Raw genomic sequence first — 24,439 nt, 5'->3', positions numbered from 1 at the left:
TGCTGGAACTCCTAGCACTCCCGTTGGTTTAAGGCCCTCCAACAGGCTTGCAATACGTTTTTAAAGGAATAATATAGCAATTAAATCCACATATAAAATTACAAGCAGAACCCCATTCCCACATCAGCACTGTGAACTGAGCAGATTTGAGATACACACCCAGAACTCAGATCTGACCCATACAGTGTTTGTTGTGAGCAGGGGCCCAGGACGAAACTCAGGAGACGGGCTCAAGTTTCGGATTTGTGTGTGACTAACTAGTTCTATTCAAACCAGGTAAGTTGTTTAACATCCCTGGACATGAGCTTTATTTGTATAAAATGCAGGTGTTAGAGTCTATGAGGACTAACGTTCTCCTTGGGGAGAGAGGGTGAGTAGAGTTGGTTATAAACTCATGAGACTATAGTGAGCGCAATGGAAGTGCCCGAGCCCAGAGACCTTCAGGCAGGGAATGAGCGGGGGCCAGGTGGTGACAGTGGGGAAGGGACAGCAGGCACTGGAGGTAGTGCTGGAGGTTCAAGGACTGGGCAGGGAGGAACCCTCGCAAGAGCCCTTGGGGCAATGGCAGGGAAACAGCCTGAGAGCTGGTCGGCTCTAACAGAACACCGCAGACTGCGTGGCTTACGAACAACAGACATTTACTCCGCACAGCTCTGGAGGCTGGAAGTCCACAAGCAAGGTGCTGGCAGAGTCGGCGTCTCTGCACCATATCCTCAAACACGGCAGAAAGTGCAAGGCAGTCTCTGAGGCCTCTTTTATAAGGGCACTGCAAGGAAAAACCAACTCCACCTGCATTTTTCCTTTGCTCTCACACCACAACAATCAATACCAAAGACTTCTGTGACCAAATGTGTGGAGGTTTTTTCCCCAAACACCAAGCTAGTGCTGGGTGTCCTCTAATTCAATTCTAGTGCTCTCCACTTAAAGATAGTGCCAGATCCCACAGGGGGAGGGTTCAGTCTCCAAGACTGCCCCCCTACAAGACACTAGTTGCAAGTCTAGGCCTCCAGAACTTCTGACCAACCAGCTTCAAGTCAGGGTTCTCACAGCCCCCTCTTTGAGTTTGATTAATTCACTACCACAGCTCACAGAACTCAGGGAAACTCTTACTTGCATTTACCAGTTTATTATAAAAAGTCTGATGATGTAATCCCAGCACTTTGGGAGGCCAAGGCGGGTGGATCACTTGAGGTCTGGACTTCAAGACCAGCCTAACCAACATGGTGAAACCCTGTCTCTACTAAAAAAAAATAATAATAATACAAAAATTAGCTGGGCGTGGTGATGGGCACCTGTAATCCCAGCTACTCAGGAGGCTGAGGCAAGCGAATCGCTGGAACCCAGGAGGCAGAGGTTGCAGTGAGCCAGCAGAGGTTGCAGCGAGCTGAGATCACACCATTGCACTCCAGCCTGGGTGACAGAGCAAGACTCCATCTCAAAAAAAAAAAAAAAAAAAAAAAAAAAAAAAAAAAAAAAAGAAGTGTGACTAAGGGCCAGGCATGATGGCTCACGCCTGTAATCCCAGCACTTTGGAAGGCCTAGGTGGGCCGATCACTTGAGGTCAGGATTCAAGACCAGTCTGGGCAATATGGTGAAACCCTGTCTCTACAAAAAATACAAAAATTAGCCAAGCGTGCTGGTGCATGCCTGTGGCCCCAGCTGCTTAGGAGTCTGAGGCACAAGAATCGCTTAGAACCCAGGAGGCAGGGGTTACAGTGAGCCTAGACTGTGCCACTGCACTCCAGCCTGGGCAACAGAGTGAGACTCTGTCTCAAAAAAGAAAATAAAAAGTAATAAAAAAAAGTCTGACTAGGATACAGATGAACAGATGCACAGTGCAGGCGCCTGTAATCTCAGCTACTCAGAACAATGGGGCAGGAGAATCACTGGAACCTGGGAGGCAGAGGTTGCAGTGAGTCAAGATTGCACCACTGCATTCCAGCCTGGGTGACAGAGCGAGACTCTGTCTCCAAAACAAAACAAAGGTTATAAAAAAAAAAAGTCTGACTAAGGATACAGATGAAGAGATGCACAAGGCAAGGTACTGGGGAAGGAGTGCAGAGCTTCCATGCCCTCCCTGGGTGTGTCACCCTCCAGGAACCTCCTTGAATACTGTCATTAGGCCTTTTAAGGAGGCTTCGATGGATAGGCATGACTGAAGACAACTGTGTTGAAATGTGATTGGACAAAAGGGGCGTGATCTAATACTAAGACTGAGGGGGACACCCAGCAAAGCCCACCTGTTTAGATTATTCTTGGCCTCTTCAGTGCAGCATTTCTTCTTCCGGGGTATGGGGCAGGAACCCTCTTTGGAATGAGGTGAAAGGACGGTAGGAAAAGGTCAGAGAGAGAGATTCCGTTTCCTGAGGTCTGCTTCTGAGGCCTAAAGTGCCCCAACAGTATAATAAAACACTGTAACAAGGGCTATGTGAGTTACGAGCCAGGAACCATGGAAGAAAACCTGTGTGTGTGTGTGTGTGTGTGTGTGTGTGTGTATCATAACAATAATAATACCACAGGCATTAATCCCATGCATGAAGGTGAAACCCTCATGACCTAATCACCTCCCAAAGGTTCCACTTTGTAATACCATCAACTTGGTGATTAGGTTTCAACATATGAATTTGGGGGGACACAAATATTCAAACCATAGCAGGACATTCTATGGGTTTAGGTCATTCATAAATGTGGAATTGTCTGTATCACTTCACTGCAATGCTAGAAAATCAGATCACATCAAAACTTTAGAAAAGACTCTGAGAAGTCCACAAGAGTCCATAGATTAGCTAGCTCTCTTCTTTCAGGCAGGGACACCTTTAAATTCTAGAATGGACAAAGAAGCTACATAACATCATTAAAAAAAACAATTCGTGGCCAGGCATGGTGGCTCACACCTGTAATCCCAGCATTTGGGAGGCCGAGGCGGGCGGATCACTTGAGGTCAGGAATTCAAGACCAGTTTGGCCAGCATGGTGAAACCCCATCTCTACTAAAAATACAAAAAAAAAAAAAAAAAAAAATTAGCTGGGTGTGGTGGCAGGCGCCCGTAATCCCAGCTACTTGGAAGAATGAGGCAGGAGAATCACTGGAACCCTGAAGGCAGAGGTCCAGTGAGCTGAGATCGTGCCACTGCACTCCAGCCTGGGCAACAGAGCAAGGCTCCATCTCAAAGAAAAAAAAATTCCTAATGGAAATTGTTACGATTCTTCTCAGCAAGTAACAGTGTCTATGTGTTTGTGTATGTACACATACATATTCAACATATTCTACAGTTCTAATTGATAAATTCTAAAACTACTCAGTTACAACACTTTAAAAACTCTAATCACACTTGGGTAAGATGTACAATTTTTAAAAATGAACAAAAAGGTGAAACCTCCTGATCTGTACCCTGAGTGTATCACTCCCAAGTGTGTACTATTTATACACAGCAGTTTCCAATGCACTCAAATCAACCCCATGTTCTTTGCTGTGGTAAGCTGAATGAACATGACTCTTGAATCACCTTAAATATGCTTGATAACATGTCAGGATTCAGAACAGCAGAGAAGAAAGCTTTAAAGAGATATATGCTGGGCTCATTCACATCCAACTGCAGGGGAAACCTGGTTTATGTCCAATAACTACTAGAATTCCTATACTTGGCCAGCTTATTTTAATAGACCATTTCTCAACTACTCTAGCTGTTCTGTCTAGTTCCAAATAAAAAGCTAGGTAGTTGGGTACTGAAAGGCAAATATGAATATATCAGTGGCTCTGTATCATCTGCAGCAGTGGTTCTCAGTGTGATTCCTGGACAGACAGCACAAGCATCATCAGGGAACCAGTCAGTAATGCAAACTTTGGGGCACACTCGAGATCTACAGAATCAGAAGCTTTTGGTAGGGGTTGGGGTTGAGCAATCTGCGTTTTAACAAGCTCTCCAGTGAGGCAGACGCGCACCATAGCTTGAGAACCACTGCTCTATAGCATTACGTCCAGACTTTCTAGGATAACTCTCAGGCCCTTTAGGCCTTGTCTATTAATCTCATCTCTCCACTGCACACCAAGCACGAGCACATGATCTCATCTGACCTATCTACATGCACAAGGCTGCTTCACAACTCTTTCTATGCACGTGTGCTGCCATCCACCCATATACCCTGACAAGCCCAGAGGGAACGAATGAGAGCCTCTCGCCTTTATGACTCAACTCAGTGTTACTCTGAAAAAGAAGGCTTTCTTGACCTCTGCTCCAGGTAGGGCTGACCACTCCACACATCTGTGCCACTGATAAATCCTGAACACGCAATTCTCATTGCATTTATCAAGTTGCATTGTCGTTTTGTATGTGTGTTGACCATGATCTTAGTGCATTGCTGTACCTAATACACAATGGCACTCAAAAAAGGCTGAGTAACTGAAAACCCACTTCTGGTGGCTAAGATATCCTCCAGAGTACATTCTCTACTGCCATGAGGGGTCCTAACAGAACTCAAGAGCTCTTGTTTATCCAGGATCCAGGGAGGGAGGGCTGTAAACAATGAAGAAAGAGACATTAGATATAAACGATAATGAATAAGGAGGAGTTATCTAGACAGAGTGATATCGAGAGTAGGGTAGCACTTTAAGAAGAAGAAACAGAATGTGCAAAGAATACAAGGCACAAGGAATCAGGGTGAGTTCAGGAAATGGAAAAGTTAATGTGGCTGGAATGCAGAGAGACAGGGTGGAAGGGCAGGAGATGAAGCTGAAAATACAGCCCGTGACCAGAGGAAGCAAGACCTTGTAGATCACGTCAAGGGTCTTCATTATAAGAAAAATGGGAAGATAATGATGAGTTTTAAATACAAAGGTGACATAAGCTATGTATTTAAAAAAAAAAACAAAACACTATGACTTCAGTATGAATAATATATTATTTTTTCATAGACAGAAATGTATGCTAGGAGGCCAATTAAGAAGTTACTATAGGTCAGGTGTGGTGGCTCATGCCTGTAATCCGAACACTTTGGGAGGCCGTGGCAGGTGAGTCACCTGAGGTCAGGAGTTCGAGACCATCCTGGCCAACATGTCAAAACCTCGTCTCTACTAAAAATACAAAAATTAGCCAGGTGTGGTGGTGCATGCCTGTAATCCCAGCTAGTCAGGAGGCTGAGGCAGGAGAATTGCTTGAACCCAGGAGGCAGAGGTTGCAGTGAGCCAAGATTGTGCCATTGCACTCCAGTCTGGGTGACAGAGTGAGACTCCGTCTCAAAAAAAAAAAAAAAAAAGAAGTTACTATAATAGTTAAGAGGGCGACTGGTGGTAAAGGATAGTGGTGCACAGACAGGGAACAGAGTTAAGCTACATGTAGGTGGTCCATCTGCATAATAATGGACTGGATAAAGTATACAAAGGAGAAGGAATCAATAAGGTTGACACAGGTTTGTGACTTGTATGAATAGATGGTGTTATGGATTGAATGTGTCCCTCTAAAATTCATCTGCTGAAATGTTAACTTCCAATAAGACAGTATTAGGAGGTAGGGACTTTGAAACATTTAGATGAGATGATGAAGGTAGAAGCCCCATGATGGAATTAGAGGCCTTATTCAAAGAGAAAGAGACTAGAATTCTCCTTCTCCCCACTCCACCCTACCACGTGAGGATATAGCAAGGAGGCCATCTGCAAATCAGCAAGAGGGCCTTCATCAGACACCAAATCTGCCAGTACCTTGATCTTGGACCTCCCAGCATCTAGACTGTAAGAAATAAACATTGTTTAAGCCACCCAGTCTGTGGCATTTTGTGACAGCAGCCTGAATTGACTAAGACAGATGATGATGCCATTCACTGAGGCAAGAAATTGCAGATGCCCAGCTATGTGAGACTTTATGTGGACATTTTCATTTGGAGCCACTTTTGAGATATCCAAACAAAACTGTTGAGGTGGCACAGATTAAGTAGAAAGGTACAGGATCTCTACAGACAGAAATTTGGAGTCTTCAGCATACAGATAAGGGAAATGATTAGAGTAGGGCAGTGCTACCCAACATAACCTCTGTAATGATGGAAATATTCATAATGCACTATCCAATATGGTAGCCACATGTGCTTGCTGAGTACTTGAAATGTGGCTGATATAACTGGGGAACCGAATTTGTACTTACTTTTAATTCATTTAAATTTAAATAGTAACATGTAGCCAACGGCAATTAGATTAGGCAGCACACGTATAAAATAATTAGGTATAAAGAGTTAGGAACAAACCCTGAAGAACTCCAACATTTAAAAGCTGAATGGAGTAAAGAAAATAAGCAGAAAAACCAACAAAAAACTAGAATAAGACAAGGAGCGTTAGCCCAGGCAAGTGGAATTTCAAGACTGAGTAGTCAACAATATCAAATGCTGCAGAAAGGACAAAGAAGATGAACACTGAAAAAAGTTCATTGAAATTAGCCAGTTAGACTCACTAAGCTCCCCAAATTCTATGACCAACAGGCAGCTGATGTAATCAGTGGGTAAATTTTAGGCCTCAGTCAAAACATGTGGCCAGGTTTGAATGATAAAATAAGGGCAGGGAAAAGAAAATTTTGTGAGCAAACTAAAACTTCAGAGACTAATTGTTTCAAACTGTTTAGTACTTGTTAAGCTTTCTGTAAAAAGCTTTCCCTCTAATTATACCTAATGTAATTGTGTTGCCCATAGGACAAAGACCTGACTTAGCTGGTCTCAAAAAAAAAATTTTTTTTAGTTCTACGATTTTATTTATTTTCCCCAGAATTAATTGTATTAAAATTAAAGTAGCTGAGGCATCAAAGATTTTAAAAATCATACTTAATTTCTTTAAAAGACCAAAATTCCCAAAGAAAAAGGCCATCAAGAAAAAAAATCAAATAAAAATTTCCATCTTGTAAGGAGAGTAGTGTTTCTCTAAGACAAACTAATCTACTGCGAACCTAAAACGTCGTTTTGGGTGGATTTTCTGGAGTGTATTGAAGCCTCAAAAGCCTTATTTCAAACTCTCTTAAATATACAAAGTAAAGAGCTCTACAGGTTGTCTTACGTCATCCTGAACAAAGGCAATACAGAGTCAGCTGGTGCTGTGGTTTGAATGTTTGTGTCCCCTCCAAAATTCATGTTGAAAGTTACTCCCCACAGTATTATCAGGTGGGGCCTGTAGGAGACGATGAGGCCAGGATGAAATGAAATTGGTGCCTTATAGAAGGGCTGGAGAGAACTAGCTAGGCCCTTATGTCCTTCCATCATGCAAGGACACAGTAAGCATTTGTCCCCTCCAGGAGATGCAATAAGAAGGTGCCATTCTAGAAGCGGAGAGCAGCCCTCACCAGCCACTGAATGCCACAGGCTTGATCCTGGATTCCCAAACTCCAGATAAGTAAGAAAGAAATTTCTCTTCTTTATAACGAATACCCAGTTTCTGGTATTTTGTCATAGCAGCAGGAATGGAGTGAGATAGCGGTTAACTCCTTAAGGTTTCAGAGGGTACACAATCAGGTAATTTCTCCCAATCTGTTACATGGCATTTTTTCTTTAAACCCTCAAAGTATTTTCACAATTGCATATCATCTCTTACATCACAACATCAATTATGATTCAAAAAAGACTTGCCAGGCCAGGTGTGGTGGCTCAGACTAATTACAGCACTTTGAGAGGCTGAGGTGGGCGGATCGATTGAGCCCAGGAGTTTGAGACCAGCCTGAGCAACGTGGTGAAACCCCATCTCTACAAAAAATACAAAAACTAGCTGGACGCAGTGGTGTACACCTGTCATCCCACCTATTCGGGAAGCTGAGGTGGGAGGATTGCTTGAACCCAGGAGGTCAAGGCCACAGTGAGCTGTGATTGCACCACTGCACTTCAGTGTGGGTGACACAGCCAGACCCGGTCTCAAAAAAAAAAAAAAAAAAAAAAAGACTCACCAGAAACATCTTTACATGGAACAAAACTATATTTATATTGTGTGTATTAATATATACTACATTCACAAATAAAGTTCCCATCTCTAGGTTGAATACTAAACATTCCTAGGATCGTCCATCTGTTCATTCTTCTTTTAAACTTCCTCAGTTTCCCACTTATAAAAAAGAATGCAGCAATAAGGAGAAAGAACATTGGAAACAAAATTACTTACAACTTACTTTTCTCTGGTTCTCTGTCTGATTTTCACTAGATCACACTACCTCCAAAATGCAAAGATCTCCAAAAACAACTGATCGATTATATTTTGGGGAGATTTTTTAATTTAAATTTAAATTTAAAAAAAATTTTAAAATTTAATTTAAATTTAAAAAAAAAATTAAAATTTAATTTAAATTTAAAAATTTAGCTTTCTTTAATGACTTCTATGGGAGGGGGGAAACACATTCTTATTGAAATAAAAGGTCAATCTGAGAAATAAGGACATAGGTATTTTTAATGCAGCTATCTAGAACCATTCTATAAATTAGCCTTTTATTTGCCAGCCATACATCAAAACTCCAAAGACCAGAGAAATACAAGAACGACTTCCTGTAACATCCAATAAGTTACTACATACTGAGTTAAAAGAAAACGTAAGTACAGGCCAGGCGCGGTGGCTCACGCTTGAGGCTGGAGGCAGGAGAAGGCGAGGTCAGGAAACGAACTTGCATGACCACGGTGGCACCCTGTACTCAAAAACAAAAACTACTGACAGATGGAGACTAAACGTAAGGACAAGGAGGAATGCTAAAATTGTTCTTATTTTTTCTTAAAAAAAAAAGTATCTGCACTTAAATTATAACTTAATTATTTAAAATTGAAAGCACCTACATATGAACTTTAATGGGGAGACAGCAGATAGTACGAGTTAGCAGAAGTCACTTCAGATTGTTAATACATTGTTCTGCTCTAATAATGCGGCAGCATCAGCTTTACTGATATTTGACTTGGAAATAGCAGAAACAGAGGACTATTAACTACTGTCTCTATAATGGTAACTTCCAAATATTTCTCTTCAGGGTTATTCTCTCTCCACAACATGAATCCCAGCTTAGAAATGCCAAATGAGGCCTGTCCTGTGCCCCTCTTGCCCCAAATCCAGGATGTCCAAGACCAAACCCCTACGTAACTCCTGACTCCTTCAGTATCTTCATTGAGAACCTTTTATGATTATCTAGAGCACTCGATCTAAAGATGGAAACAATTGAGTCCTAGAGAAATAAAACGACTTGTGCAGATTCCATCAGGAAGCTAGCAGCACAAGAGAACTTGAACCAAGGCCCCCAAGTTCCTGTGCTACGGCTTTTTCTTTTATACCCTAAACTTGATCTCACCAACCTGCAGCAATGGGACACAACAGTAGACTAGAAGGGATGACCTCGCTGAGCAAAGTGTTTTGAGCTGCATTTATGCGTGCTTGATAGTTACTCCTTTTGATCAAGGTGATTTACACTAACTGACAGCTGTTCCCTCCTCTGTAAAGTCAGCAGATCGCACCAGCACTATCATTCTCTTGTATCCTTTGTTCCCATCTTCTGCGAGTCGCTAAGCAGGCTGTTGTCCTTCACGATCTTCCTTATGAATCCCTTCCTTTTCACTAGCATTATCCAGGTCCTGGATTGCAATAACTTATTCCTACTTGGTGCATTGGCCTCCTAGTTGGGATACTCCAAGATATTTTTTAAAGTTTTCATCATTTATCTATTTTTTCATTTTCTGTTTATAAACGATTGTGTTTTACGTTGTTTCTCTAACTGTTAGTGCTGCAATCCCTCATGGCACTAACTAAATTGAAATGTTTTCATTACTATAAAATTATGAATATGAATATGCCTGGATCATAACCAGACCATAACCGCAATGTAAATAAAAACAGAAAACATTATTTAAAAATCACTTCTTTTGTCAAAAATTTTCCGTAAAATTTTAAACATCTAATAAATGACATACAAATACTGAATACCTTTTTAGAATTATTCAATAAAAAATATAATGTAAATATTACATGAAAACATCTTAGCAACATACACTGGAAAGTGACCTGCTTTCTGTCTATAGGTTTGCCTATTCTGGACATTTCATATAAATGAAATCATGCAATATGTGCCCTATTACATCTGGCTTCTTTCACTTAGCATAGGGTTTTCAAGGTTTATTCCTTTTTATTGTTGAATAATACTCCATTGTCTGGATATACCACATTTTGTTTACCCATTGTTAATGGTGATTTGGTTGTTTCCAATTTTTACCTATTATAAATTATGCTACTGTAAACATTCCAGTTTTTTGTGGAGATACAAATTCATTTCTCTTGGGTATAAACCTAGGAGGAGAAATGCTAGGTCACATGGTAATTCTATGTTTAAAATTTTGAGGAACTGCCAAATCGTCTTCTATTTTCCATTTCCAACAGCAATGTATAAGGTTTCCAATTTCTCCATATCCTCACCAACAGTCCTTATCTCTTTCATTTTAGCCACCCTAGAAGGCATGAAGGGATGTCTTGTGTTAGTTTCAACTGGGTTACTGCTCTTTTGATTATTGAGTTATAAGAGTTCTTTATATGTTATGGATACAACCTTTTTATCAGATACATGATTTGCAAGTATTTTTCCTCCACTCTGTGAGTTGTCTTTTCATTTTCTTGATAATGTCCCTTGACAAACCTAAGTTTTTCATTTATTTCTTATTTTTGAGATGGGGTCTGGCTGTGTCACCCAGGCCGGAGTACAGTGGTATGATCATAGCTCATTGCAGCCTTGACCTCCTGGGCTCAAGCAATCCTCCCAGCTCAGCCTCCCAAGCAGCTGGGACTACAGGTGTGCACCACCACACCTGGATAATTTTTTAAAATTTTTTTGTAGAGACAAGGTCTTGCTATGTTGCCCAGGCTGGCATCAAAACTCCTGTCCATGGCTGGGCACGGTGGCTCACGCCTGTAATCCCAGCACTTTGGGAGGCTGAGGCAGGCGGATCACCTGAGGTCAGGAGTTCAACACCAGCCTGGCCAACATGGTGAAACCCCACCTCTACTAAAAATACAAAAAAATTAGCCGGGTATGGTGGTGGGTGCCTGTAATCCCAGCTACTTGGGAGGCGGAGGCAGAAGAATCGCTTGAACCTGGGAGGCAGAGGTTGCAGTGAGCCAAGATTGTGTCATTGTACTCCAGCCTGGGTGACAAGAGTGAAACTCTGTCTGAAACAAACAAACAAACTCCTGTCCTCAAATAATCCTCCCACCTCGGTCCCCGCAAAGTGCTGGGATTATAGGAAGAGTCACTACACTCAGCCAAGTTTTTCATTTTTAACGAAGTCCAATTTACTTTTCTCCCCTTGTCACTGTGCTTCCCTTCATTGTTACTAGACCCGCAGCATTTGCCAGGGCACTGATTCCATGCAACCTGTCTTCTTCTGGACATGAAGGCATGTGGTGGCTGGAATTACCTATACAGTTCCAGCCAGTCTACTTTTTGCCAAGGTGTTTTTTTCTAACTTTGAACCCTATTATAGTCTTAAAAGAGACTAATGTAGAAAAAGCTAAATATTGATACCAGAATTAACCCCAAAAGGAGAAAAGGTAGAAAATCTTAATGTGGTCAGAAAGCTTGCTGAAAAGAAATATTTCTAGCATTTTCACACACAAAAAAGAGAACTAAACGCTATAGTTGAACTTACCCAGTTATAATGAAGTGGGTTGAATTGTGTTCCCAAAAAGGTATGTTGAAGTCCTGCGACCCCCATACCTACAAAAGTGATCTTATTCGGAAGATCTTTGGGTCTTTGCCAATGTGATCAAGTTAAGATAAAGTCATGTTTAATCAGGGTGGGCCCCAATCCAATATGACTAGTGCCCCTGTTGAGAAAATAGAGACGCAAAACCAGAGAAGAATATCACATGACAACTGAGGCAGGGATTGGAGTGACGTATCTCCAGGCCAGGCGACACCAAGGATTGCCAGCAACATGGAACGCTAAGGCACAGACACGGAAGAGGCTCCCCCAGCGTGTTCAGAAGCAGCGCGGCCCTGCCAAAGCCTTGGTTTTAGACCTCTTGCCTCCAAAACTGTGAGAGAATACATTTTTGTTGTTTGTGCCAGACAGTTTGTGGTACTTTGCTATGGCAGCTCTAGGAATTGAGACTGAAGAACCTTTTAAATATTGTATGATTCTACTTATATGAGGGTACATAGACTTGTCAAACTCAGAGAGACAGAAAGTAGAATGGTGGTTGCCATGGGCTGAGGGGAGTGGGGAAGGTGGAGTTCTTGTTTAATGGGTACGAAGTTTCAGTTTGGGACAATGAAAAGTTCTGGAGATGGGGGGTAATGATGGCTACAGAACAGTATGAATGTAATTAATGCCACAGAACTGTACACTCAAAAATGGTAAATTTTGTTACGTGTATTTTGCCACAATTAACCCTCTTCTCCCCAAAAGAAAAATCTTTTTTCTAAGGAATGTGAGCTCCTTTAAATGATCAGGGCCAGAAAGGCATTTAGAATGTAACAGAGGTCATGTCACACTTCCCCATGAGCTAAATAATTACTTCTTGAAGCCACTTCTATTCAGCCTCTAGACTAAGCCATAAAACATCATACACATTACAGTTTAACTGTGTACAGCCAAGCACTAACCGATGTTATTTCTGTAAACCCATGAGAATTCCTGACAACGTTTGTAACTGCCCCCTTTCCTGATTTGTCTTTTTTCTTTAAAAACTTGAGCCTCTCTTTTGTTCTCTGCAGCACTCAAGGCAACCTGGCAGTGTGTCCCTGGCTGTAGTCCTCAACTTCTGCACTTGAATAAATTCTCTTTAAACTAGATTCTGACCTTTTTGATCATTTTAGGCAGAGAGAAACTAATACTTACAATAAACCAAACACTTCAGTTATAATTAAAATTCAACCAGAATACACCATATTAAGAGTAAATTCTTGCCAGTTACTTTGTCCTTATATATAAACATGTACACACATTCTCATGCTAAAGTTTCGTATTAAGCACAAAGCATGTAAGAGTTTCTCAAAGCAGTTTAACTTTGCAAAAAGCAGGAAGATTAAAATCCACTGGAGCATTATACTAGGCGGACATAGAGGCTGGAGGTGACAATCACTGCTAACCAGTAACCTCAGAGAAGTAATTAAACCAGTCTCCAATGTTTTCTGTCCCAGGCAAAATGGCTCCAAGGCCCCAAGAGTGCTTAGTTTGTCTTTTCCTCGGTGCTTAAACAACAGAACGAAGCCAGGATACCCAAAAGAGTTGCAAGGACAGCTTAGATGGAAAACACAGACACTAAAGAACCAAGCGTCACTCAGAATGTCTGTAACGTAACTGTTAGGGGCTGAATTATGTCCTTCCCGCACTCTCAAAATAATTCAGATGCTGAAGTCCTAATGCCAAGTACCTTAGGATGTGACCTTATTTGGAGACAGGGCCTTTGCAGAGTCAATCAATTTAAAATGAAGTCATTAGGTGGGCCCCAATGCAGTATGACTGGCATCCTTGTAAGAATAGAAAATGTAGACATGAAGGAAAGACAGGTACAGAAGAAGGACAATGTGAAGACACATGGAGAAGATGGCCATCTGCAGACAGGGAGAGGCCTGGAGCAGGTCCTTCCTCACCGCTCTCAGAAGGAACTACCTTGCTGACACCTTGGTCTTGGGCTTCCAGCCTCCAGAACTGTGAGAAAATTAATTTCTGTTGTTGAAATCACCCAGCTTGCACTTTTTAATGGTGGCCCTAGCAAACTAACAGAATAACAAAATAAGAAAGGTATTTTGCTGACGGAACTCAAAGAAGGGCACTAAAAAAGATTACAGCGGCAAGGCGGCGCACCTCTCCAGTGTTCTCTTACGAACAATTATCCATCTGTCTGGAAGTGAAGCATCTTCTCTGCAAGGAGAAAAGGAGAGGAACAGAGTCCACACTTGTAGGAATTCATCAGATCAAGTCTCCTTAGCTCAAAGGCCCATTTAAAGACGTCCTCATTCAGAGTAAAATCCCAAGTCCCTGCAGTACCAGTCGGGCCTTTGTGACTGGGTTCCCTGCCGCCTCTCTTGAGCTCGTGTTTGGCTTCTCTCCCTTTCTTCAGCCCCATCCATTTCCGCAAACCCTGCAAGTTTCTGCATCAGGATTTGGCACCTCCCCTTCTCCAGATACCCCCAGGCTTCCAGGCGGCTGCTCAAAGCCCACCATCTGAGTGAGGCCTTCCCCAGCTCACTCACTGAATGCAGAATTAACCTCCCCTGCAGCAGAACCAGCACTCCCCACCAGGGCTCCCCGCATCCCAACTTTGTTTTTCTCCAAGGAACGTGTGACCATCTGAAATAACACGTATTTTTTTGTTGATTGTCTGATTGCCTCTCAGCCTAGTTTAGGGAATCGGAATGCAGAGGTTTTGTTTACCACTGTATCATTATCACTCAGTAGGTGCTCAGTAAACACCGCTGAATGGACATATCTGCACAGGCTTCCTTACAGGCTGAGCTGAGGAATCAGTGCCTCTTCATAATGTATACCTATATTTGCTTTGTACTTGCTCCTACCTTCTGTCAGGCTCAGGGAGGCAAGCCCAGGTCCAAGTCCCCAGCCCAAGCTTCCTTTGCCTCTGTGTGCTCATGAGAAACCTGAAAGCATGCTTTAATGTCTTTGGCCCAACTCTTCCCCGTTCTTTTAGCACTCTCCTCCCTCTCCTTGGCGGAGACCTGGGCAGGCCTGGAGGTTTTTGTGGAATGTCTGTTCTCCAAGGTGAAAGCCGTGTTTGCGGCCTCTGAGCTGCAAAGCAAGACCTGCTCAGCACTCTAGATTTTAACACGTTCTCTACCTTTGTACATGCAAAGGGGAATATTCTAGCATCAGGCGAACTACAAGGGAGTTGAGAGCCATCCTCACACCTTAATTATTCTTTGGTATCATGCCTGGGAAAGAATCTTACTTCACTGGAAGAGAAACAAACAGGAAGCAAAAGAGCAATATATATATATATATACACCACCCTCCACTCCCCGCCCGCCAACAAAACCTACAACACAAGAGTGGAAAGAGAGAAAAAGCTATTAGCAATCCAACGCTTAAATAAAGGAAAAAGATTTTACAATTCCTTAAAAAAAATGCTTAAAAAAGGAAAATAAGGAAAAGATTAAGTAAATTATGAAACCTCAACTTTTGGAGTCATTTAAATGAACATCAAGGTTATGTTTCAAGATAGAAATATTAAATTTCAATATGTGAAAAAAGTATGTAATCATGTTTAGTTTAAAAACAGAACAGAAACATTATATACTGAGTGTTTTTAACCTTCTAAAAATTATGACTGCAGCTGAATAAAGTTTATACGGGAATACAGAAATACAGACAAAGGTTGTTAGGATGAAATTATATTTACTTCTCTAATACTGTAATAGTATTGTTTTAATAAATTGAAATATTTAAATGTAAGCCAGAAAAGCTCCTATTTGCCAAAGATCTGACAGGTGGGAGAAGCCTGGGGATCAAGCTGACCTTTCAGATGCAGAACTAAAGAAAACAAGCCAGCTCTTACCTTTGTGCCTCTTCAGTTGGGGAAAGCTGCTAATTGTAGTCGCCTGGATTATTTCCACTACAATTTGATACCTGATTTTTAAAAAGAGAAAAGAAAAAGATTTAAGAGGAAGAAAATACTATTTTCAGAAATAACTTTAGACTGTATTTATACTAAACAAATGTAACACAGGAGCTGTGAATCCTTCCCAAGCCTCAATAAAATCATCCGACATGGACTGAGCATCTACAATAGGCCAGGCCCCATGCCACGTGCTAGTCACTTCTGAGGCCCTCATGTAAACATCACAAGCCTCCTCACCTCCACTCTGTTCCCTATACCAGAAGCATAACTACCTGTAGAAACTCTGAGGTTATGTTCCGCCTCCCTCTCCTCCATACTCCTAGATGAGCAGAGCTAGCTGATTCTACTTCTTACATTGGCACTGTCTAATAAGGTGATCACGAGCTACATGTGGCTATCCAATTAAATCAATAAACGTTTAGTTCCTCAATCACACTAGCCACATTTCAAATGCTCCACAGTACCTGTGGCTTGTGGACCACACTGGGCGGTGCAAGTAGAACATTTTCTTCACTGCAGAAAGCTCTACTGGATGGTGCTGTCTTAAATAGTTCTCAGAGCTGTCCTCTCCCCTGCAGCCCCATTGCCCTGCCTGAGTGCACTGCCTCATTGCTTCTCATTTAGAAGGCGGTCCCAACCCAACAGAATCAAAGTATCTGCACCAGGACTCGCATCAATATTTTTAAAGCTCCCCTGGCAATTCTAAGGCACACGGAGAGCTGAGAAGCATGAGATTAGAGCATCAGCTATATATATATGTGTGCCTGAGAAGACCTCCAAGTCAGGAAAAATAAACAAAATTCTACATTTTAAGTGCTGACTACAACCCTGGAATTGTAGCTATTTTGAGCATTAAATTCAACTGGGCTTTACAAATCCAAATTCTTAAGTGCCCTTTAATGGTTACTAAGTATTGCCCTAATCAGAGTAGTTTATCCTGAGTATTTCTTAGCCCTTAATTGTATGAATTAATTAATTTCATCTGCTGGTAATAAAGTTCTTTAACATTAATTCTTACTTTGAACACAAACTGTGCAGTGTTCTAAGATTTAATGGTATATCTGGCTGGCTTTTAGAGCACACAATTACATACATTCTTTTGCTTTTCAACTAAAACCCAGAGGAGAGACAAATTTATCTTAGTCATAGCTACTCGCAGAGACAAATTTATCTTAGTCATCGCTACTCGTGGTCTCCTCACAAATTTGCACCTTATTTTTTCATGTGGATAAGATAAACATCAGTGGCTGACTCTCATGACCTCAGGGCAGGCCGTCAGGAGCAGTGTTGTCATGCCAGTAAGAGATGCTGGCAGACGCTTCCTTGTTAAGTGACCTACAGTTTGATCAGGGAAAGTGACATACCCAGCTAAAAAGACTAGCTTTCTCCCCAGCAGTCAGAGATGGCCAGGTGATATCATTCTAGCCTTGGAGACAGGCAGGAGTCACTGGGTAGGGATTCCAGGAAAGCAGGCTAAAAGCAGCCTCCACGGAAAAGCCCTTTCCATCTTTAGTCCTCACCCTTCCCTCATTTTTCTGTGTAAAACAAGGATGCAACTGGATAAAGGCACAGCAGTACCTTAAAATCATGAGGGTAAAAGTCACAGGCCAGGCTGGGCACAGTGGCTCACACTTGTAATCCCAACATTTTAGGAGGCCGAGGCAGAAGGATTGCTTTGAGGCCAGGAGTTCAAGAGCCTAGGCAATATAGTGAGATCTCATCTCTACAAAAAATTAAAAAGTTGGCTGGGAGTGGTGATGCATGCCGGTAGTCCTAGCTACTCTGGAGGCTGAGGCAGAAGGATCAATTGAACCCAGGAGTTCAAAGTCTCAGTGAGCTATGATTGTGCCACTGCACTCCAGCCTGGACAACAGAGCAAGACCCTGTTTCTTTAAAAAACAAAACAAAACAAAACAAACCCCAAAACATAAAAAGGCCAGGTGTGGTGGCTCATGCCTATAATCCCAATACTTAGGGAGGCTGAGGTGGGAGGATTGCTTGAGCCCAGGAGTTTGAGACCAGCCTGGGAAACAAACGGAGACCTTGTCTCTACTAAAAATAAATAAATAAATAAAAATTAGCTGGGCATGGTGGCGCACACCTGTAGTACCAGCTACTTGGGAGCCTGAGGCAGGAGGATCACTTGAGCCTGGGTGGTTGAGGTTGCAGTGAGCTATGATTGTGTTACCACACTCCAGCCTGGGCAACAGAGCAAGACCCTGTCTCAAACACACAAAAACAAAACGACAAGCTAAGGATGACACAATAAGAAGACAGGAGTTCAGGGTTCCAATGACATCACGAACCATCAAAACAGCCCCTAACTACCAATCTCAGGACATGTGGTGACATGAGGAAAATAAACACCTGCCTCATTTAAGTTGCTGTATGTCAAGTTGTCTTGTGGCCAAATGCCACTCCAACTGATAGAGAGCTTTCTGAGGAAGACCTGACATGCTTCCACACAGCATTCTAATCTCAAGTATTTATCATAAGGTAACAGTTTAACAAAAGAAAAAAAACAAAATAAAAACCCAAAGCCCAAACTATCACATACATGTTTGTTGTAGCAAGTTCTGCAAAGAAACGCATGAAAATACTCATGGTCAATAATGAGTATGGCCAATAATGCTTTCATTAAACAAACATTTCTTAATCTTTTCTTATGTTCTAGACACACAGAAATGAACACCATCAATATGGTCCTTGCTTTCAGGACATATCAGAGGAAGCAGAAAGCATCCACAGCCAGTAATATTTATAATAAAGATTACATGAAAATAGATGTTTATGACAGACTAATTTTTAAAATGAAAAATGGCACATACATTTATGATTGCAGATATGTATCTATGTATATATATGAGCCAGGGCTACAAGGCAAAATAGAGATGAAATGAAGGGCAGTTGTGTTAAAATGGTAGACTTATGAGTCATTTTTAACTTTTTCTAAGCTGTTTTATCTCTGTATCTATGTACCTAAGCCTATTCAAGCCAAACTAACCTTCTTTCTTCCATAGTAAGGTTTCCTTACCTTTCCATTTCTCTACTAGTACCATCATCCTTCTCAAAATCATCTTAGGTATATATACTACTAATAAACATCAGTTTCAAAGCCCCACGGATGGTCCTTTGAATGCCTTTAAATAAGCTTCTTGCTTACACACCTTCGGCTACCACCGTTTCAGGCTGCCTTCTTTCCTGAGTGGGTCACTGCAATGGCTAAATGGTCTGTCTCCCTGACTTCAATCCTCTCTCCCATCCGAACCGTCCTGAGCACCTGTCAATACACCCTCCTACGGGACCACTCACCTCATCTCTCCCTTGTTCAATACCTCCTGCACCTCCCCAAATGAATAACCCCACATTCCTGCCTGCATTGCCTTCACAACTTGGCACTGGCTCTATTATCCAACAACTTCATTTTTTTTCTCCCTATGAATGTGAACCTAATTAAGACAGGCTGGTTTCTATATTGCCCTCTCAAAACTACAGTCTCATGCTTTGTTTCCTGCTGGAAGGCAGTCTTCCTACTTGTCCACCTACCTAGATCTTACATATATTACTTCTTCCCTCAAGTCTTCCCCATCCCTATAATGCACACCAATATCTGTCTTCTCTGAAATCCTGAATGACTTCTGCTCTATAGTAGTATCTATTTACTCTTTCATATTGCTGTTTTAAACAGTCACACTACCACAAAGAATGCTGTAAACAAAGAAAATAGTGTGCCCAGTCATTTCAAGGCCTAATACACCTTCAAAGAATGTTGACATATTTTTGAGCCTAAGAATGTAGGCTGAAAACTACAAAACTATAGTTTTGTGTATAATAAAGACATGCTACTTTTTTCTCCCCAACTAAATCAAGAGCCTCTTAAACACAGGAGTTCTGTCTTATATTCTCCTATAGCACCTAGCTTGGTACTAAACATATGGTAGGCACTCAATAGACATTAATGAGCTAAATTAACAAGAGTCAACATTTCTAACACTTAACAGGTGCAAATAATATTCTGAACAATTTATTCTTTTGATATTCTTTGTGATTCATGCTTTGGAACAAATGAGTCATCAAGGGTACCAAAGAAAAGACACACCATCTGAGTAAAGAGTTAAAGTTTTTTTAATGAAACCATAAAATTACAATGTAATACCAGCAAACATTCATAGATTGTACTGGGTACCTGTTTAGATATTTTAGTTTACATTATCTCACTTAACCCTCATAATAAGGTGCTATAATTATGTCCACATTGCAGAGAAGGAAATTAGAATTCAGATAATTATGAGATCTATACAAGGTCTCATTGCTTTTAAGTCCTAGAGACAGAATGACAATCTAGGGCTGCCTGTCTTCTAAAGCTCATGCTCTAACCATTTTTCTGCTACTCTAAAATTCAATATAGGTTAATACTTATCTTCTCTAGGGTTTTTCTAAGTACATAAGTATGGCCAATGCCAGATCATGTTTCCAGCTTTACTGCCTTCTATATCCCTCCCGCATACTGTTTCTGCCAAACCAGACCATACGTGATACCATGAACACACTCCAGGTCTTTCCTGACTCCCTTCTCATTAATATTTCTCCTTCTCCTTAATAGTACTCCTGTTTCTTCCTGCACACCATCATTTCCCCTTACCTGCTGAAATCTTATTAACTCTTATTAAACACTCCATTCATGGCCATTCCTCTCTGAAGCTTTCTTAAGAGTTCTCAGCTGTAGAATAAAATATTTGCTCCTACCCACTTCCTTGGTGCTTTACACTCCACTTCCAGCCTTAGGATCTTGCTTCTTACTTAGCTACTTATAGTCACATGGGTCTCCTGTGCTAGACTGCAAACACTTGACGGCAGGGGGTGGAATCCAAGGAGTGTAACCAGTTCATCTTACTACTCACCACACCTTCTGCACACAGCACTTTGCACATAGTGGGCATCTGAAGATGATTATTGAATTTGTTTAATTCACTGTTACTGGATAGCAAGAGGAAATGATTAACTTTTTCATTCTTGTTTTTTTCTCAACAAAACTATACAATATATACATCCAAACACATCCAAATGCTGGCTATCCTTGAGGACACGGGGACGCGGGCTTCCAGAGTTACCTGGCACTCACTCGGCTTTCTTTCTCCAAAGGAGGATATGGCTTTGCAAGTGCTGAGTTCATTTCAAGAATCAGGAGGGCTATTTGTACACTTTCCCTTGATCAAAAGTGCACAGATTGTCCGTGTATGTTTTGCAAAATGATAATGTAAAGTCAAGTATTAGGGAGGAGAGGCATAACAAGAATTCAGCCGTTTTCCAACTCTGGCAAGATCCTACCTACAGTATCCTTTGTCCCAGTGACAAGGAAAAGCCACACAAAGATAACTGCCATCTGCTCCTCAGAGTGGCCACCTCATCTCTCTTTGGTATATTACAACTGGCTAAATAAAAAGAGCAAGTTTGTGTTTCTGAACACTTCCCAACAATCTCAAACTCACTGAAATGCTACACAGCACTTCAAAGTCATCACCTTAGATAGTTATAGATTTGAGACCAGGCAGGGTGGCTCATGCCTGTAATCCCAGCACTTTAGGAGGCCGAGGTGGGTAGATCACTTGAGGTCAGGAGTTCAAGACCAGCCTGGCCAACATGGTGAAACTCTGTCTTTACTAAAAATACAAAATAAATAAATAAATAAATAAATAAATAAGCCAGGCATGGTGGCAGGCGCCTGCAATCCCAGCTACTCGGGAGGCTGAGGCAGGGGAATTGCTTGAACCCAGGAGGTGGAGGTTGCAGTGAGCTGAGATTGCGCCATTGCACTCCAGCCTGTCCGGACTTGCACATGCTGTAATTTCATGGGAGAGTCAAAGGCTGGCCAAACCTTAGTCTCAGGTATGCAATGTGATAAATGGTTTAAAACAATGTTTTATAAAAATTAACAAGATTATGGAGAATACCATACACATTACGAGTGCCTATGAAAAACCAGAGAATTTTTATTTTTATTTATTTTGAGACGGAGTCTCGCTCTGTTGCCCAGACTGGAGTGCAGTGGTGCAATCTCGACTCACTGCAACTTCTACCTCCCAGGTTTAAGCGATTCTCATGTCTCAGCCTCTGGAATAGCTGAGATTACAGGTGCGCACAACCATGCCCGGCTAATTTTTGTAGAGACAGGGTTTCACCATGTTGTCCAGGCTGGTCTTGAACTCCTGGCCTCAAGTGATCTGCCCGCCTCAGCCTCCCAAAGTTCTGGGATTTCAGGCGTGAACCACTGCACCTGGCCTAAGGAATTTTATAAGAATGTTTTCAGAGTTGCCACAGGCTAGGAATGTTTCTGTTAGAGGGACTTCAGTTAAAGAATTTGTGAAGAAATAAAGCCATGATGCTTTTAGCCAGCTAAGCTGAAGTTTTTCCCATCCGTGGCACTACTAAAAGGCACTGCTGGATCATTGAGAAAGTGTATCAGAGTAGTAAAGAATGTGAGCTCTCACACTGGATGGCCTGTGTTCAAATCCTGTTTCTAACACACACTATGCCATCCTGGCAAAGTGATTTAAGTTTTCTAAAACTAAAGCATCGTCATTTATAGAAAAGAGTAATAACAGTAATTTTTCCTCATGGGGTTGTTATACACATTAAATTAGATAATACCTCAAAAATCTTAAAACACAGTCTGCCCCACAGTGAGAGTTCAATAAATGTTCATTATTATTCTTCCTTAACACAGTTACTGAGTCTTTAGATATGTACTATCTAGGGAAATGGTATGTATATATGTTTGTTAAATATGCATAAATTTAAAGCAGCCTTATTTTTTCCTGATTACAGAAGCATTTTAGCCCAATCAACCTGAGACCACCAGGATCACTCTAGTCCAACAAAATCAGGTCAACTGACCCACATAAAGAGCAAGAGACAGTGCAGCAGTGGAACCGTTCTGTGGGGCGTCTCTCCAAACGAGGGAAAAGATAACATTACTATGGGATTCTAGGGAACGGTGGAGTGAAGGTGAAGTTTAAATGAAGCAGCATTTTGATAGGCTCAAGGCAGGGCTGTGTAAAGGGGTCAATGTTGGGGGATCCAGGGTCTTGTTTCCTGAAAGCTGTAAGATAGACATACTGAGTCCAGAAACCCCGTAACTGTGGCTCTGCATCTGGGTCGCAAATCGAAGCTGCTTCTTTGTGTCAAGCTGACTTAGATCATCCAGGCAAAAGTAGAATCTGTCATTCTTACTGATATAATTCCAAACAGGAAGTGGTAGTTTAAGATTTTTGAAAACAAAGTTTCTCAGTGAATACGAAAGCACAAAGAAGGGGATCATTATGATATTTTACTGCCATGGCAGGTACTTAGGAGAAATGCTGTTTCCTGTTCACTTTGTAGGTGGCTTTACTGTCTGTTATACCAGCCTGATAAATGGCTGCGCAGATTTTCCTTTCTCAGTCTGCACCAGTTTTTACTTTCTCTAAAGTAGCATATGTTCATTGAAGAAAAGGAGAAAATATACAAAGCACAACATTCAAAGTCAACCACTATTAACATTCGGACTATCTCTATAACCTTTTTCTATGCAAACATAACTTTTTTGTTTTATAAAACTGGGTTTATGCTATACATATTGCCTTAGAGCCTTTTTTATTAATTTATAATTAATATTTTCCAGCACAATTAAATATTCTAATGCTACACCATTACCAATATATGGTATTCCATTATATAGATACACCAAAAATCTTTTTAACCAAACCCTTTTTGTTAGGCATTTTGATTATTACAAGCTTTTCTCTGTTTAAATAAAACTGCAGGCTGGCGTGGCGGCTCACGTCTGTAATTCCAACACTTTGGGAGGCCAAGGTTGGTGGATAGTTTGAGGCCAGAAGTTTGAGACCAGCCTGGGCAACATAATGAGACCTCATCTCTACAGAAAATACAAAAATTATCCCGGCATAGTGGCATGATCTGTAGTCCCAACTACTCGGGACTGGGCTGAGGCTGAAGTAGGAGGATTGACGGAGCATGGGAGGTCAAGGCTGCAGTGAGCTGTGATCACGCCACTGCACTCTAGCCTGGGTGACAGAGCGAGACCTTGCCTTAAAAACACAAAACAAAGCAGAGAAACAAACAAAAAACAACAAAACAACAACAACAAAAAAAAGCCCGCAAGCAACATTCTTGGAGAAATCTGTCCACACATGATTATTTCCTTAAGATAAATTATTATAAGTCATAAGTACATCAAAAAGAATTCCCATTTCCACACTATAAAATTGTGTCACAAAAAGGTAATAATTTATACTCCTCCCAATAGAACACAAGATTCTATTTTCCTACAGCCTTGCCAATGGTAGTTAACAAATTTTTAATCTTTGCCAGTATTATGAGCAAAGAAAAAATGTCTCATTTTAGTGTTTATGTCTCTGAGTACTACTGAGGTAAGTACAAGGTTTTGCGCTATATTTTCAAGAGGTATGTCCAATGGCATTAAGTAGGGAGTGTCAAGAGTAAAACAGGGGAAGCATTTTAAGTTAGGACTTAGAGTTACAAGAGGCTCTTTCCACTAAAGGCTTTTAAAAGATGGAAATCTTTTTAGCGTTGCAGAAGGCAGCTGATTCCACAGAAAGACTAAGGCATGCTTCCCAATCTTTTTCCATTCACAGCACATACAAAAAATTATATTTGAGGGCCAGGCGCAGTGGCTCACGCTTGTAATCCCAGCACTTTGGGAGGCCGAGGCGGGCAGATCATGAGATCAGGAGATCGAGACCACGGTGAAACCCCGTCTCTACTAAAAAATACACACACACACAAAAATTAGCCGGGCGTGGTGGCGGGCGCCTGTTGTCCCAGCTACTCGGAAAGGCTGAGGCAGGAGAATGGCGTGAACCCGGGAGGC

At 41.5% G+C, this 24,439-nt stretch overlaps 1 protein-coding gene across 7 annotated transcripts in view; it reads right to left on the bottom strand.

The window, feature by feature from the left end:
* Positions 1-24,439, bottom strand: part of SNX25 (sorting nexin 25) — a 184,683-nt gene that overhangs the window by 62,563 nt on the left and 97,681 nt on the right. For 6 of the 7 annotated variants that reach the window (XM_058436946.1, XM_058436948.1, XM_032149029.3 and 3 more), the window contains exon 6: positions 15,487-15,557. In XM_058436946.1, the coding sequence (XP_058292929.1) occupies positions 15,487-15,557 (71 nt within the window). Of the gene's footprint in view, positions 1-15,486; positions 15,558-20,660; positions 20,757-24,439 lie in introns of all 7 variants that reach the window. The other variant, XM_032754549.2, reaches the window with a different exon arrangement.

This window comes from Hylobates moloch, unplaced genomic scaffold, assembly GCF_009828535.3.
Source record: "Hylobates moloch isolate HMO894 unplaced genomic scaffold, HMol_V3 SCAFFOLD_3, whole genome shotgun sequence".
Classification (NCBI taxonomy): domain Eukaryota; kingdom Metazoa; phylum Chordata; class Mammalia; order Primates; family Hylobatidae; genus Hylobates; species Hylobates moloch.
This window is presented reverse-complemented; position numbering and strand designations above follow the sequence as displayed.